The sequence below is a fragment of the Scyliorhinus canicula genome, chromosome 15, assembly GCF_902713615.1.
Source record: "Scyliorhinus canicula chromosome 15, sScyCan1.1, whole genome shotgun sequence".
Classification (NCBI taxonomy): domain Eukaryota; kingdom Metazoa; phylum Chordata; class Chondrichthyes; order Carcharhiniformes; family Scyliorhinidae; genus Scyliorhinus; species Scyliorhinus canicula.
In genome coordinates this window covers 23,184,867-23,200,416 of record NC_052160.1, presented here as the reverse complement: position 1 = coordinate 23,200,416, position 15,550 = coordinate 23,184,867, and the positions used below count along the sequence as shown (strand labels likewise).

Here is a 15,550-nt window from a genome sequence, read left to right as displayed (position 1 = left end):
TCACACAGTGTCCTGACTAGAATGCAGAGTCCCTAGATTTTGGATTCAAAAACATATTGATTGTGTTTCATTCTCTATCTAGCCCAGCCAGCTTCCAGTTTGAACAGTATCAAGACTTACTTAGAAAAATGAATGACTTGCATGTAGCATCTTTTATGATCTATGGATGTCCCAAAGAGCTTCATGCAATGAAATAATAAAGTATCATCACTGTTGTAATCCAGAGAACTTGGTAGCCAATTTGCGAATATCAAGCTCCAACAAACCGCAATGAGTTAATGACCAGATAATCTCTATTAGTGATGATAGTTGAGGGATAAAAATAGATCAAGACACCAGTGATAAATATCCTGCTTCACTTCGAAATAATGTCTGTGAGCTCTTATACATTTGCCTGAGGGGGTGGACTGGGCCTCGGTTTAACGTCTCATTTGAAAGATGCTGCCTCCGACCGTGCAGCACTCCCTGGGTGTGTCCGTGTGGGGTATCAGAAGTGAGACGTTAATCCACAATCTTCTGTGGAGAGGCAAGAGCATCGAGGGAATCTCCGTGCATTGTGCTGTAACAGCTAAATTTTGATTTTTTGGTACCCAGGTGCTGAGACAACTACAACAAGGGCTGGCAAAGTGCTATTCTGTGGCTTTTGAGAAGAGTGGAGCTGTCTCTGATGCCAAAATCACACCTCACACCTTAAACTTTGTCAAGAAGCTTGTGAGCACTTTTGGAGTTGGTCTAGAAAATGTATCCAATGTGTCCACCATGTTCTCCAGTGCAGCCTCTGAGTCTCTGGCGAGGAGGGCCCAGGCAACAGCACAAGACCCGGTCTTCCAGAAGCTCAAGGGACAATTCACAACAGGTGAGCAAGACGAGTCCGTTTGCAGCAATATCTGGCAGTTTAGATGTTGGGTTTGGCAGTGAGGTTGCCTACCTCGAGGACAGGCAGTATCTGAAAAGTAGCATATCAAGTGGCGGAGCAGACTTGATGGGCCAAATGGCCTAATTCTGCTCCTATATCTTGTATGGCAACGTTTCTAGGCATGAGGAAAGTGATGGCTTCAGATCATTGATTTTTATTTAAGGAATCCCCCAATCACCCAGCAATTTCCCCAATCACCCAGCAATTTCAAGACTGGTCATCCTCCTATCCCCATCTCTGTAACATTTTTCAGCCTGCTGCACTCTGCTCGTTGCATTCCGGACTGCTGACCAATTTCCTCAGTCTTAATTTTCCATCTTCCGTTGTCAGAAGGCTGATCTATGTTGGCATTTTATGTTCCACAAAAGCCTTCTCTTTGCACCTTTTTCATTGAACCTCATCAACTTATCCTTTCCTGTAATATGGTGTAGAGTGCTACTTGAATGTAGCTTTAAACCTCAGCACCAAATGTAATTTCTATCCTGTAACGTTTTTTTTTAATTATAAGCCACCCCCCCCCCCCCCCCCCCCCCCCGCCTCCCCCCATACCATGCAGCTGTAAATCTGGAAGTGGAAGGGAGGGAGGAACCCAGAAGAATTACAGCCACCGGGGAAATAACGTTGAGCAAATTGTTGGGTCTGTGGGCTGATAAATCCTCTGGTCCGAATGGACTTCATACTAGGGCTTTGAAAGAAGTGACATGGGAATGGTTGATGCGTGGGTTTTAATTATTCAAAATTTCATAGATTTGGGGAAAGTTCCAATAGATTGGAAAATAACAAATTCAAAAAGGGAGGGAGACAAGTCAGGCAGCCTGCCGTGGGGAGAATGTGAGGAGATATTATTAAAGATGTTATAGCAGGGCACTTGGGAAAATTCAAGGCAATCAGACAAAGTCAATATGGTTTTGTGAAAGGGGAATCATGTTTAACCAATTTATTGCAGTTGTTTGCGGAAGTAAAATGTTCTCTGGATAAAGGGGAACCGGTGGATGTGCTGTACTTATATTTCCAGAAGGCATTTGATAAGGTGCCAGGTCAAAGGTTGCTAACAGGAAACAGGAGGCATACACAGGCCACTTTCTGGTTGGCAAGTTGTAACGAGTAGTGTGCCACGGGGTTCAGTGCTGAGGCCTCCGCTTTTTCCACTTTATATAAATGATTTGGATGAAGAGACTGAAGATCAGGTTACAAAATTTGCTGACGGGGTATGAAAATAAACTGTGAAGAGGGCTTGTGGAGGCTACAAAGAGATATAGATAGCTTAAGTGAGTGGACAAAGATCTGGCAAATGGAGGATTATGTGGGGAAATGTTAAATGGTCCATTTTGGCAGGATAAATAAAAAAGGACTTAATGGTGAGAGATTACAGCTCTGTGATTCAGAAGGATCTGGATGTCCTAGTACATGAATCGCAAAAGGCTAGTATGCAGATAGTTAGGAAAGCTAATAGAATGTTCTCATTTATTGTGAGGAGAATTGATTACAAAAGTAGGGAGGTTATGTTTCAGTTGTACAGTGCATTGGTGAGACCACACCTGGAGTATTGTGCACAGTATTGGTCTCCTTATTTAAGCAAGGATGTAAATGTGCTGGAAGCAATTCAGAGAAGGTTTACGAGACTAATGCCTGGAATGGGCGGGTTGTCTTGAGGAAAGGTTATCCACTGAAGTTTGAAGAGTAAGAGGCGACTTTATTGAAACCTTTAAGATACCGAACACACTTGATGGTGGATGAGGAGAGGATGTCTCCTCGTGTGGGCGAATCTATTCACTGCTTGAAATAAGGGAGCGCTCATTTAAGACAGACGAAAATAATTTTTTTTCTGAGGATGGCAGGCCTTTGAAACTCTTCCTCAAAAGGCATTGGGAGCAGAATCATTTAATGTTTTTAAGGCAGAGATAGCTAGATTCTTGATAAGCAAAGGGGTGAAAGGTTATCGGGGCTGGGCAGGAATGTGGGGTTGAGGTTACAACCAGATCAGCCATGACCTTATTGAATGGCAGAGCACGTTCGAGGGGCCGAGTGGCCTACTTCTGCTCCTGCTCCGAATTTGTAGTTTTGGCAGACAAAATACGCTAAAATGGAGGAAAAAGCTGAAGTAAAGGGAGCGTTGCAAAGCTTCATCAATTGCTTCTAATGAGGAGCTTGGTGAGTGTTTAATTTAATAGCATCATGATGAGAATTTGTGTTATATAACAGAAGTAGATTTCGTATTTTTATTAAACTAGCATATTAAACTTTATAACGGAAGTTAATTCTTTCTAATATATATTAAAAGAGAATACAGTTCATTTTCTTTAAAATGTAGCAAGCAGAGTCCTTCGTGTTAGAAAGCAGATTGTTTTCCTTACACTGAAAATGAAATTAAACAAATATAAAAACGGTTTGTATCTGAATTTCTACCCCATGAATAAAATATAGGAAGTGGGAGCTGTCAAATGCATAATTAATTCCACTCGTCAGATCATCAGTAAAAGGTAAAGAAATAAAAAGGGTCATACAATCAGTGCAAAGAATTCCCCGTCTATGTTTAATTCCATAAAACAAAGCTCCCTGCCTCACTGAAGTTGCTCATTTTACATTTATGTTTGCCTCCTTGGGCTGCTGGCTATTCACACTGGTTAGTTTCTTCAATAATGCGACTGGTGGACGTATGGAGATGTGAGATTGATGGGCCGGGTAGGTCAGCTGCTCCGTTTCGCCTGCCTCTTCCATCAAACGCTTCCTACCCCGCCACGCCCCTCCCCATGGCCTTGTGATCTCCCGGAAGAGAGAAAAAGCAGCAAAGACCAAAGGCTAATCGGGGAAAAATACTCTGAGAAATTCTTCTTTGACCCTCCCCCTCAGCCAATCAAGAAGATCACACATGAACTATCAGATAAAAGCAAGATACTGTGTGGATGCTGGAAATCTGAAATAGGAACAAGTGCTGGGAAAACACAGCAGGCCTGGCAGCACCTGTGAAGAGAGAAACAGAATTAACGTTTTTAGTCCAAGGGTTGGTGCAGACTCGATGGGCCGAATGGCCTACTGCACTGTAAATTCTATGATCTGTGATATGATTCTTCCTCAGAGTGAACTATCATTCAGCTTGTTACCAATCACTTCTTCGATGACTCTTGAGAAATTTCTCCTTACTTCAGGGGAGGGTGTTGACCCTTTCCGAGGGTTCACAGGCCTTATGGGGGCCAACATGTACCTTTTTGAATTCATCTTCTCACTAGCCTGCATATATCTTGACTTCTCCGGATAACCCATTTCCTGAAAGTGACAACAAAAGAAACCCAGGGCCAATAAGGAGAGAAAGAAATCTATGGAATTCTTCGCTGACTGCCTCAAGTGATCATGTTTGCCAGGCGGCTGTTAACTGGTAATCTAGATGTGGCATGTTGTACAGCAGCTGCTTTGGTTGACATGGTCGTCAGTAATTGATGCCGGCCTCTGCTCTGGGAACTCTCCTGAATTGGAGAAGGAAGTCAGCACTGGTCAAAAAAGCCTTGTCCTGCAACAAAGCACTTGTGCGATCTGTTTTATTCATGTTCCCCACTGTCTCGACTCTAGGGCTGCAAGCTATAAATTATGGTCACCTGAATGACGACAGAAAAGCATTTATATCGACCCTTATTATGTCTTTGAAATGTCTCCAAGCACTTCACGCAGTGAGTTACTTGCTCTATGTGATGTTTCTGATAACAAATGTGGCAGCCATTACATGCCACCTGTCTCTCTCAAATAGCAAAATGATTGACTTTGCAGTTTGTTTTACTGAGGGCGGAATGTTGGCACTGGGAGAGTTTCCTGCTCCTCGTCAGTTGGTGTTGGGATCAGGTCCCATTTCAGGATAGTGAAGCTTTTTCCCCAATGACCCGGCCAGTATTGATCCCTCGACCAACATCACTAAAACTGCTGATCTGATCAGAATCTCATTGCCGTTTGAGGGAAACCTGTTGTTTCCCTCAAAAAGGGCAGCATGGTGGTTAGCATAAATGCTTCACAGCTCCAGGGTCCCAGGTTCGGTTCCCGGCTGGGTCACTGTCTGTGCGGAGTCTGCACGTCCTCCCCGTGTGTGCGTGGGTTTCCTCCGGGTGCTCCGGTTTCCTCCCACAGTCCAAAAGATGTGCGGGTTAGGTGGATTGGCCATGCTAAATTGCCCGTAGTGTCCTAAAAAGTAAGGTTAAGGGGGGGGGAGGGTTGTTGGGTTATGGGTGTAGGGTGGATACATGGGTTTGAGTAGGGTGATCATTGCTCGGCACAACATAGAACATAGAACAGTACAGCACAGAACAGGCCCTTCGGCCCTCGATGTTGTGCCGAGCAATGATCACCCTACTCAAACCCACGTATCCACCCTATACCCGTAACCCAACAACCCCCCCTTAACCTTACTTTTTAGGACACTACGGGCAATTTAGCATGGCCAATCCACCTAACCCGCACATCTTTGGACTGTGGGAGGAAACCGGAGCACCCGGAGGAAACCCACGCACACACGGGGAGGACGTGCAGACTCCACACAGACAGTGACCCAGCCGGGAATCGAACCTGGGACCCTGGAGCTGTGAAGCATTTATGCTAACCACCATGCTACCATCGAGGGCCGAAGGGCCTGTTCTGTGCTGTACTGTTCTATGTTCTATGTTGTGTCCATCTTGGCTGTCACATTTTCAACAATACTCCAAAGTCACTGTGAAGTGCATTGGGGCGCCATGAAAGGTGCTATATAAATGCAAGTTTTATTTTTCTCTGATCTGAGCCTCTGTTTCCAAATGAGCCACTAGATGGGGCATCCACCATGGCGAATAAATATTTTGAATGTAACCTAGTTAATGAATCAAGAAAGGTACTGTTTCACCTAAGCGGCTAGACCCAGCACGGAAATAAAAAGCTATAAAATGAGGTAAAGGAAAGGCTAATAAAATATCAGCGCAGCTCTGGGTGCTGCTGGAAGTCTGATTATGCCATCAGTTTTCTAGCATGCGAGCACGCAAGCTAAATTTGACTGATTTGTTATCTTCTGCGTAATAATGGATGAATATGGGGGCTTTTGTTTCCAGTCAAGGTTCTGTGTAAATGGAAGAGCTGATTGTACTCCTGAAAGTAGCTTGGAGTCATGAATGTGACCTACCTAGCTTGTGCACATCCATTTGGCATGATGTACTCTCTGGGGCACAACAGTTGCATGACAGTAAATAATGGGTGTTCTGAACCACATGATTGAATTCAATGGACAATGGTCATCCGGGTAAAGAAATAATGGTGAAACAGTTTGTGTGTTGGTGATTGTTCAAAAATTGTAGGGCGATCCAAATATAGATAATATTTAATCATTTTTAAAGTGTGTTTACATTGTACTGTAACCCTGAGGGGAGTTTCTGCTCTGGTTTTATCTTGCATCGTTTCAGTACTGTGCTTAGCGATGGGTTTTATCGCTTGTCCTGGTGTCTGCTCGTGCTTTGAATCAAACCGATTAAAAATCAAAGTGTATGCTAACTAGAACTGAACATCAGAGGTGTTTTAAAAACTGCTAAACCGGGAAATGGAAGGATCTGGAGGAAGATGTGATGGGTTTTAAAGCATTTGTGAATTTTTCTGTCTCATCAAAGTGGAATGATTTTCCACCATTCTGATTTCTTGAATTCGGTCCTCATTAGCAAGTGCACATTCTCTGATGTTTGTCTCACTTGCTTTTTCCGGTTTCCTAAATAAGCCATTTAGGTGCTTTGATAATGGTAACAGATTCGCTACAGGGGTCCGTGCTTCCAGATCCTGGGGGACACCACCACGAATGCATGATTTTGTTTTTTTAATTACAAAAAGGCTAAACCCAAGAGCGTGACAAAAGAGGAGTTGTTGGCCGAGTGAGTGGTTATTATCTGCTTCTTCCCTTGGTAAATGACCAGTGCTTAGAGAGTTGCAACTCACGCTCCTTTTATAACGAATCTTTAAACCAGGATGAGTGCTGTTTTTGAACCCGTTTCACTTTGTGCAGTCTGTGACAGTCCGAGACTGAACAGGAACCCTGTAAACAGGGGCCTCTGCTTTCTCCAGCCAGAGTCAACCTCTGCAGCTCTTGATTTAGGATTAGGATGTTGAAACCGCTGCAGCACCAGCAGAACAGCTGTACGAGCCTTCGCCCCTGGCAATGGTCCGGTAAATCAGTGACGTTTCCCAACTCCAAAGTGTTGGAACTTTGTTGCCGTAGACAGCAGTAGGTGCAAAGAGTGCACTGCTGTCTCACAGCGCCAGGAACCTGGGTTCAATTTCAGCCTTGGGTGACTGTGGAGTTTGCACTTTCTCCCCATGTCCCAGAATCCAAAGATGTGCAGGTTAGGTGGATTGACCATGCTAAATTGCCCCTTAAGTGTCCAAAAGGTCACTGGTTTATGGTGGTAAGACGGGATCGTGGGCCTAGTTTTGGAGTCCTTAGAACCATAGAATTTAGTGCATAAGGATGGCAATTGTCCCATCGAGTCTGCACTGACCCTCTGAAAGAGCACCCTACCTAGGACCGCACCCCTGGCTTGTCCCTGTAACCCCACCTAACCTGCACATCTTTGGACACTACGGGGCAATTTAGCATGGCCAATCCACCAAACCTTTTGACTGTGGGAGGAAACTGGAGCACCTGGAGGAAACCCACGCAGACAAGGGGAGAACATGCAAACTTGACACAAGCAGTCACGCAAGGCTGGTATTGAACCTGGGCCCCTGGCGCTGTGAGGCAGCAGCGCTAACCACTGTGCCACCCTGGAGTCAGTGCAGACCCGGGTTCTGCACTGTAGGGGATTCTATTCTGAGTTCCGAGCCAAAGACAGCAGTCACCATTTAACGTTGCATATTTGGTCCTCTGTTCAACGATGAATTATGAAAGACATAACCTACAACCGATTTTTCTCTCTAAATGAGAACATCATTCAGAATGGAAAACCTTAATACTGCAAAGGTGTCACGTATGTTAGCTGAGGTTTTTATACCTTCATCTATGGAAATGTTTTAAAATGAGACCATTATCTTTTGCCATGGAACTGAGTCTCTGTATTGGATAAGCTGGAGCCGATAGGAGTGTCCCTGTAAGATAGATCAATTATAACAGCTTCTCAATCAGCTATTGCAGAGCTGTTTGAGCTGTAAAAAGTGTCAGAAGCTATTAAAGCGGAGAACACGTTTCAAGGCTGAGTGTTGTATGGAATTATCACACGCTGGATACTTCAATGCTGTTATTTTATCCTTCAGTAAAACTGCATAAGGTTTATGATGGAATTGGATGGAGAGTGCAGATTAATGAACGAGACAAGGACAGTTGCTTTTAATGGATTACTGTCACCAGGAAAGGCAATAACCTGCATTCCAGTAGTGCCTTTCATAAACCCCAAGACATCCTAAAGTACTTGACAGTCAATTAAGTACTTTTTGAAATTTAGCCACTGTTGTAATGGAGGAAATGTGGCAGTCAATTTGCTCACAGCAAACTCTCATAATTGATAATGATCAGATCATCTGCGTTTTTAGGGACGTTGGCTGGATATCAAGAGTGCCCCCTCTATTTCAAAGAGAAGGTGGTGTCATAAGATCTTTACATCCATCTGAGAGGACAGTGGGGACCTCCGTTTAATGTATTCTGAAAATAGCACCTCCGACAGAATCAGGAATATCAGCCAGTTTTAATGCTTAAGATTCTCAAGTGGATTTGAGCCACAATCTTCTGACTTCAAGACAAGAGCGGCACCGACACGATCTGCATTTCCTATAACGACTTCTAATTCGATTAGAGGTGCCATCAAGCATGTCAAGACTTTGAGGAGAGTGAGAGAGAGAGAGGAGCGAACTCTCTCCAGCTTCTCCGGTCTGTAGGTCCAGAAATCGTGTTGTAATGTCACAGGAAACTCTGAGGTTGATTGGCTGGTGAGTGTTGCTGCTTAGGGACGGACTGGGCAGATTAACAACTGGAACTTTAAAAACAATGAAAATATCAAGTACTAAAATGAACAAGTGAGTAGCTGGTGAGTATTATCTTTCATTTTGAAGTAAGGTTAATTGCAACTAGTGACGTGTGTCAAGTATTAGTAGGGTTTATCTTATTACTAGTAAAGTGTATTACTAGTGGTAAGGTTTTGTCTGTGTCCTGGATAATCATTTGCACAGGAAGGGTTGTCAGTTGCAAGAGCTTGAGCTCCGGGTTTTGGAACTTAAACAGTAGTTGTCATTACTGCAATGTATCCTTGAGGCTGAGAGCTACATGGTTAGCATGTTTATAGATGTGGTCACCCTACAGCTGAAGATTAGGCATGGGAGAGAGAATGGATGAGTACCAGGCAGTCAATAAGGGACAGGTAGGTAGTCTCCCACTCTAAACAGTGTTACTTCCATATACTGATGGACATGATGGTTCATCTGGAGGGTGCAGCCAGAGCCAAGTCCATGGCACCACAGGTGGCTCAGCTCTTCAGAAGTATACAAGAAAATCTAGAAGGGCATTAGTGAGGTGATTCAATAGTTAATGGAACAGACAGGTCCTTTGGTGGCCATTTGTGGCCACAGATGTAAACCCAGGATGGTTTGTTGCCTCTCTGGTGCCTGGGTCAACGGTCTGACTGAGTAGCTGCAGAGCACCCTGAATGCGGAGAGTGAACAGCCAGAAGTTGCGGCCTTCCTAACTACAAACAACATGGTGCTCATCTGCAAGTGAATACAGAACTAGAAAGGAAGACCAGTGTTCCTGGAAGGTTGGTATCAGAGGGAGGGCTTTAGATTCTTTGGACATCGAGACTGGTTGTGTGGAGGTGGGGCCTGTCCCAAGTCGGATGTGTTGCAGCTGAACTGGCACTGAGTTCCTTGCGGGATATTTTGTTGGTGCTGGTAGGGAGGGTTTGAACTAACTCGCCAGCGGTTTGGGAACCAAGAGAAAATATCTGAGCAGAATACCAAGGTGCACAAAACCCTGGGAGAGACATAACACTTAAATAGGGAATAGTAAGTTAATAGGTGAGATTAGAGTAAAGGCGAAAGTAATAAGAGTCTAAATCAGGGTTACATGTACGTGAATGCATGGAGTGTGGTATACAAAATTGCTGAGTTGCTGGTGGAGATTGTGATCTGGAATTAGTGTTGTGGCTATAATAGAGACCTGGCTGAAGGAAGGGCAAGCGCGATGATAATAAATCCTTAAAAGTGACAGTTAGCACTGTTGCTTCACAGCGCCAGGGTCCCAGGTTCGATTCCCGGCTTGAGGGTCACTCTGTTGAGTCTGCACGTTCTTCCCGTGTCTGCGTGGGTTTCCTCCGGCTGCTCCGGTTTACAAGACTTGAAAGACGTGCTTGTTAGGTGAATTGGACATTCTGGATTCTCCCTCTGTGTACCTGGACAGGGGCCAGAGTGTAGCGACTATGGGATCTTCACCGCAACATCGTTGCAGTGTTAATGTAAGCCTACTTGTGACGATAAAGATTATTATTATAACCGCAATGCTACTATTCCCTGATCGATGGCGTAGCCACCCACTTCCTTTGTCTCTGGATACATCACAAGGCCTGCCACTCGTGCAAAATAGTGTGGATGTTGGAGTTAGAATATAGAACATAGAACATAGAACAGTACAGCACAGAACAGGCCCTTCGGCCCTCGATGTTGTGCCGAACAATGATCACCCCACTTAAACCCACGTAACCCGTATACCCGTAACCCAACAATCCCCCCATTAACCTTACACTATGGGCAATTTATCATGGCCAATTCACCTAACCCGCACATCTTTGGACTGTGGGAGGAAACCGGAGCACCCGGAGGAAACCCACGCACACACGGGGAGGACGTGCAGACTCCACACAGACAGTGACCCAGCCGGGAATCGAACCTGGGACCTTTTGTGGAGAGGGAGGTGGTGGTGGTGGATGGAGGACAAGTGTGAGCGTTGTTGTTGGGCACTGGCTAATCACGCTCACATGTTCTGGATGTGTCCCAAGCTGTTAAGCTTTTGGGTCTCTTTCTTTAACACCACGTCAGTAATTCTTAACGTCCAACTGGAGCCTTGTCCTTTGGTGGCCATTTTTCGGTATCGGACTTGCCGGTGCTACAGTCGGGGGTGAAGGCAGACGTTGTTGCCTTTGCCTTGTTAATAGCCCGGAGGCTGAAATAAAAATCTGAAATAAAAACAAAATACTGGAAATATTCAGCAGCTGGGGCAAAACAGTTTTGAAAAAATATTTTTATTGAAGATATAAAAACAGATGCTACAAGTTGCAATATAAAAGAAGCACAACGAACCATACAGATCACATCCAAAAGAATCCACCATCCCAACCGTAACGCCACCCCAACCCCGCCCCTTCACAACGGACGGTGATTTAACTCCTTAAAAAATTTAATGAATGGCTGCCAACTCAGGTAGACCCCCCTCAACCCACTCCCTGATGGTGAATTTGACCTTCTCCAAATGCAAAAATTCCATGAGGTCACCCTACCAGGCCGAGGCACTGGGTGGAGTAGGAGACCTACACCCAAGCAGAACTCGCCTCCGGGCTATTAACAAGGCAAAGGCAACAACGTCTGCCTTCACCCCCGACTGTAGCACCGGCAAGTCCGATACCGAAAAATGGCCACCAAAGGACAAGGCTCCAGTTGGACGTTAAGAATTACTGACGTGGTGTTAAAGAAAGAGTCCCAAAAGCTTAACAGCTTGGGACACATCCAGAACATGTGAGCGTGATTAGCCAGTGCCCAACAACAACGCTCACACTTGTCCTCCATCCACTCCATCCACCACCACCACCTCCCTCTCCACAAAAGGAACCACTGGTCCGAGCCCTGGTCAGGTGAACCCTCTGAAGCACTTTAAACTGGATCAGGCTGAGCCACACTCAGGAGGATGTGGAGTTTACCCTGCAAAGGGCCTCACTCCACGCCAACTCGTCCAGACCAGGTCCCAATTTCCCCTCCCACTTTGCCTTCATCTCATCCACTGGGGCCGACTAAGCTGCCGAGATCTGGCCATGCCTGAAATGCGCCCCTCACCAGACCCGGCTAACGACCGAATCCTGCTCATCAGGGAGGAGGGTGGTGACACAGCAAATGAGGGAAAGTCTATCGCTCAACGTTACACATCTGGAAGTATCGGAACAAGTTTTTCCACAGGGTTGAAACTTCATCTATAGCGCCTCAAAACTGCCATACCGCCCCTGCACAAACAAGTCCCAGAACCTCTCTCGACCCGTTCCCTCCCACGAACTAAACATCAAATCTTAACTCGACCTCGCAGAAAGATGGTTGCCACAAATAGGGGCTAACAACGACAAGGAGCCAAGCTTAACATGTTGTCCAAATTGCTTCCACATCCTCATGTGGGCACCATGACTGGGTTCGAAGAAAATCTTGAAGGGGAGAACAGACGCGAGTCATTAACAAGGCACCTAGACTAGAGCCCCTACAAGAATTCTCCTCTATCCATCCCCATTTGGAACTCTGATCGCTAACCCACTCCCAACACCTTCTCAATGTTGGCCACCCAATAATAGAATAGCAGATTGGGTAACCCTAAACCTCCTGAATGTCTATCTTTCTGGAGAAGTGACTGGCAGATCCTTGGGGTCTTGCCTGCCCATATAAAGGAGGACACCAACTAGTTAACCAACAAAGGACTTGGGGGAGAAAAATGGGGAGACGTTGAAAAATAAATAAAAACCTCAGGAGGACATGGGCAGGACGGTAGCACAAGTGGTTAGCACTGTGGCTTCACAGCACCTGGGTCCCGGGTTCAATTCCTGGCTGGGTCACTCTCTGTGCGGAGTCTGCACGTTCTCCCTGTGCCTATGTGGGTTTCCTCCGGGTGCTCCGGTTTCCTCCCACAGTCCAAAGACATGCAGGTTAGGTGGATTGGACATGTTAAATTGCCCCTTAGTATCCAAAAAAGGTTAGGAGGGGTTATTGGGTTACAGGGATAGGGTGGAAGTGAGGGCTTAAAGGGGATCGGTGCAGACTTGATGGGCCGAATGACCTCCATCTGCACTGTATGTTCATGTCTACGACATTCATTTTAATAGTTTGGATCCGGCCTGCCAAGGACAAGAGGAGGTTATTCTACTTTTGCAAGTCTGATTGAGCGCCATTCACCAGGCCAGCATAACTCAGTTTATGAAGCAAAATGTTAGATCTGCCAAGACGAAACGGTAACACCCCCAGATTGGCTTCGCTTCCCAGGGAATTGACCGGAAAGTATTCGCTCTTCTCCAGATTCAACGTATGCTCAGAAAAGGAACCAAAACTCCGAAGGAGCTTTATTATCTCATCCATAGTGGAGACTTGTTCCGTAATGTAAAGGAGCAGGCGGTCTGCCTACAAAGACACTCTGTCTCCTCCCTCCCTGCCGTATTCCCTTCCACTTCGCAGAAGATCTCAATGCCATGGCCAATATTTTTTCATTTAAAAAGAAATCCAGAAATTGGTGAGGGGAAAGGCCGAAAATCAAGTACCCTGTTGGGAGCTACCTCATGTGCAACTTCTCCCGACATGCCACCACCGGAAGTCCAGAGAAACAGAGTTAATGTTGACCTTCAGACCCCAAAGCTGAAACGTTAACGGGTTCTCTCTAAAACAGATGCTGCTTGGTCTGCTATAGTTACGGCATTTCTAGTCTCATAGCACTATAATAATAATAATCTTTATTGTCACAAGTAGGCTTACATTAACACTGCAATGAAGTAACTGTGAAAAGCCCCTAGTCGCCACTAATGCGGTGTGTTAGATCAAAGAAAATGCCCACTGCTACACACAAATGTTAACCGTGTCACATTGTAGAGCTTTGTTTATAGCATAACCCAAGATAAATCAACGTTCTCGTTTTATTTTTCCTTTTTAATTAAGGGGCAATTTAGCATGACCAATCCACCTACCCTGCACATCTTTTGCAGCTGTGGAGGTGAGACCCACGCAGACATCAAGAATGTGCAAACTCCACTTGGAGAGCGGCCAAGGGGCGGAATCGAACCCGGGTCCTCGGATCCGTGAGGCAGCAGTGCTAACCACAGCGCCACCGTGCCGCCCACCTTCCCGTTTTATTGTATAGATACTGGACTGAATGTTGTAAATTTGCTGGTTGAGGAAGATGTCGGTTGGCGAGGAATTGAGGTTTTGTGGGTCAGTTTTATTGGTTGGAAAACGTGTACTAGGTGTGACAAAATGGCGCCATTGATTTCACCGTATCTTTTGGAACCCATGTTTAAAACATTGTTTGTGGCATCATTTTCTAGAATACAGTACCCTCCACAGGCTTTCATTGACGCGGGACAATGTGACGAAATGCCCCGCGCACACTCCCTTTGACCGGGTGGAACGGAGCAATTTTGTTGTAACCCAGTACGCATCTGTCTTCCCTTCAGTGCCTCAGTTACCTTTTCTAGATGTAGATGGGTATTGTGACCTTTAGGCAGTCAGGCATAAGGATCTTTCCTCATTCTTCCCTGTCAGAACAGAGAATCTCATTTGCAGGTTTAAAAACCTTTTGCTCCGAGCCTTTCACACTGACTGAATGCAGCAGTGTTAATGGCTTTTCAACTTCCAATCCAATACTCCCAAGAAATATAAATTGGACGAAGGAACTAAAGGCTTATAATACAATTTGAGAGATAGAAAAAGGCTTGCCTTGCATGTAGATAATGTTAATTACTTGGGTAATAATCTCTGCTATGACTTGCCTTGGCAGGGATGGAATCATTTCCACTCCCCTCAATGCTTTTCTATTTTTGCAGTTATGTGAGCTTCACTTCGAGTCATGCCTTGCAATAGAGTACGCCGTTATCGATAAACGTTGTTGTGGGCTGGGGAACAGTAACCGGGGCTCTGTGTCAATTGTAACAAACGTGCTTTGATGTGGTTTGTGGTTCAGCATCTGGAAGAATGTACATTCTGCATCGAAAGCCTTGGAGAGCTGGGGATTTCTAATTGAAATAGTGTATTTATTTGAATAGGTTCAGTGCAAGTAGAATTATTTTAAATTGGGAGTGTGACCTAGATGTGAGTTATCATCTGACATGGCTCAAATTTGGAGTTGCCGATGAATACAATGAGACTGGTTGAAGAAAAGGTTTGCAGATTAATTGGGGTTTTCCATCTTTATTATGTTAATTTGACATCAGGGGAAGGGATTCTCTGACACCCCGCCGGGTAGGAGAATTAGGAGAATACCCGGGGGGGGGGGGGGGGGGGGGTGGGGGAGGGGGGGGGGGGGGAAGAGAGAGAGAGAGGAGCGAATCCTGCACCGACGCTGCCTGCTGTATTCTCTGGCACCGGTTTTCGGGCGGGGGCAGGGTTCACGCCAAGCTGGTTGGGGGCCGTTGGCAGCAGAAGTGGGGGGGGGGGGGGGGGGGGAGAGAGAGAGAGAGAGAGGAGCGAATCCTGCACCGACGCTGCCTGCTGTATTCTCTGGCACCTGTTTTCGGGCGGGGGCAGGGTTCACGCCAAGCTGGTTGGGGGCCGTTGGCAGCATAGTGGGGGGGGGGGGGGGGCAGCATAGTGGCCTGGCCTGCGTTCGGGGCCCACCGATCTGCGGGTGGGCCTGTGCCATGGGGGCACTGCTTCCTTGCGCGCCGGCCCCTGTAGGGCTCCGCCATGGCCGGCGCAAAGAGAACCCCCCCGCGCATCGCC

General features: G+C 46.0%; 1 protein-coding gene across 1 annotated transcript in view; it reads left to right on the top strand.

Annotated features, from left to right (window-relative positions):
• The window catches only part of LOC119979047 (transformation/transcription domain-associated protein), a 213,511-nt gene that overhangs the window by 175,657 nt on the left and 22,304 nt on the right, over positions 1-15,550 (top strand). The window contains 1 exon segment of the mRNA XM_038821026.1: positions 595-856. Within this exon segment, the coding sequence (XP_038676954.1) occupies positions 595-856 (262 nt within the window).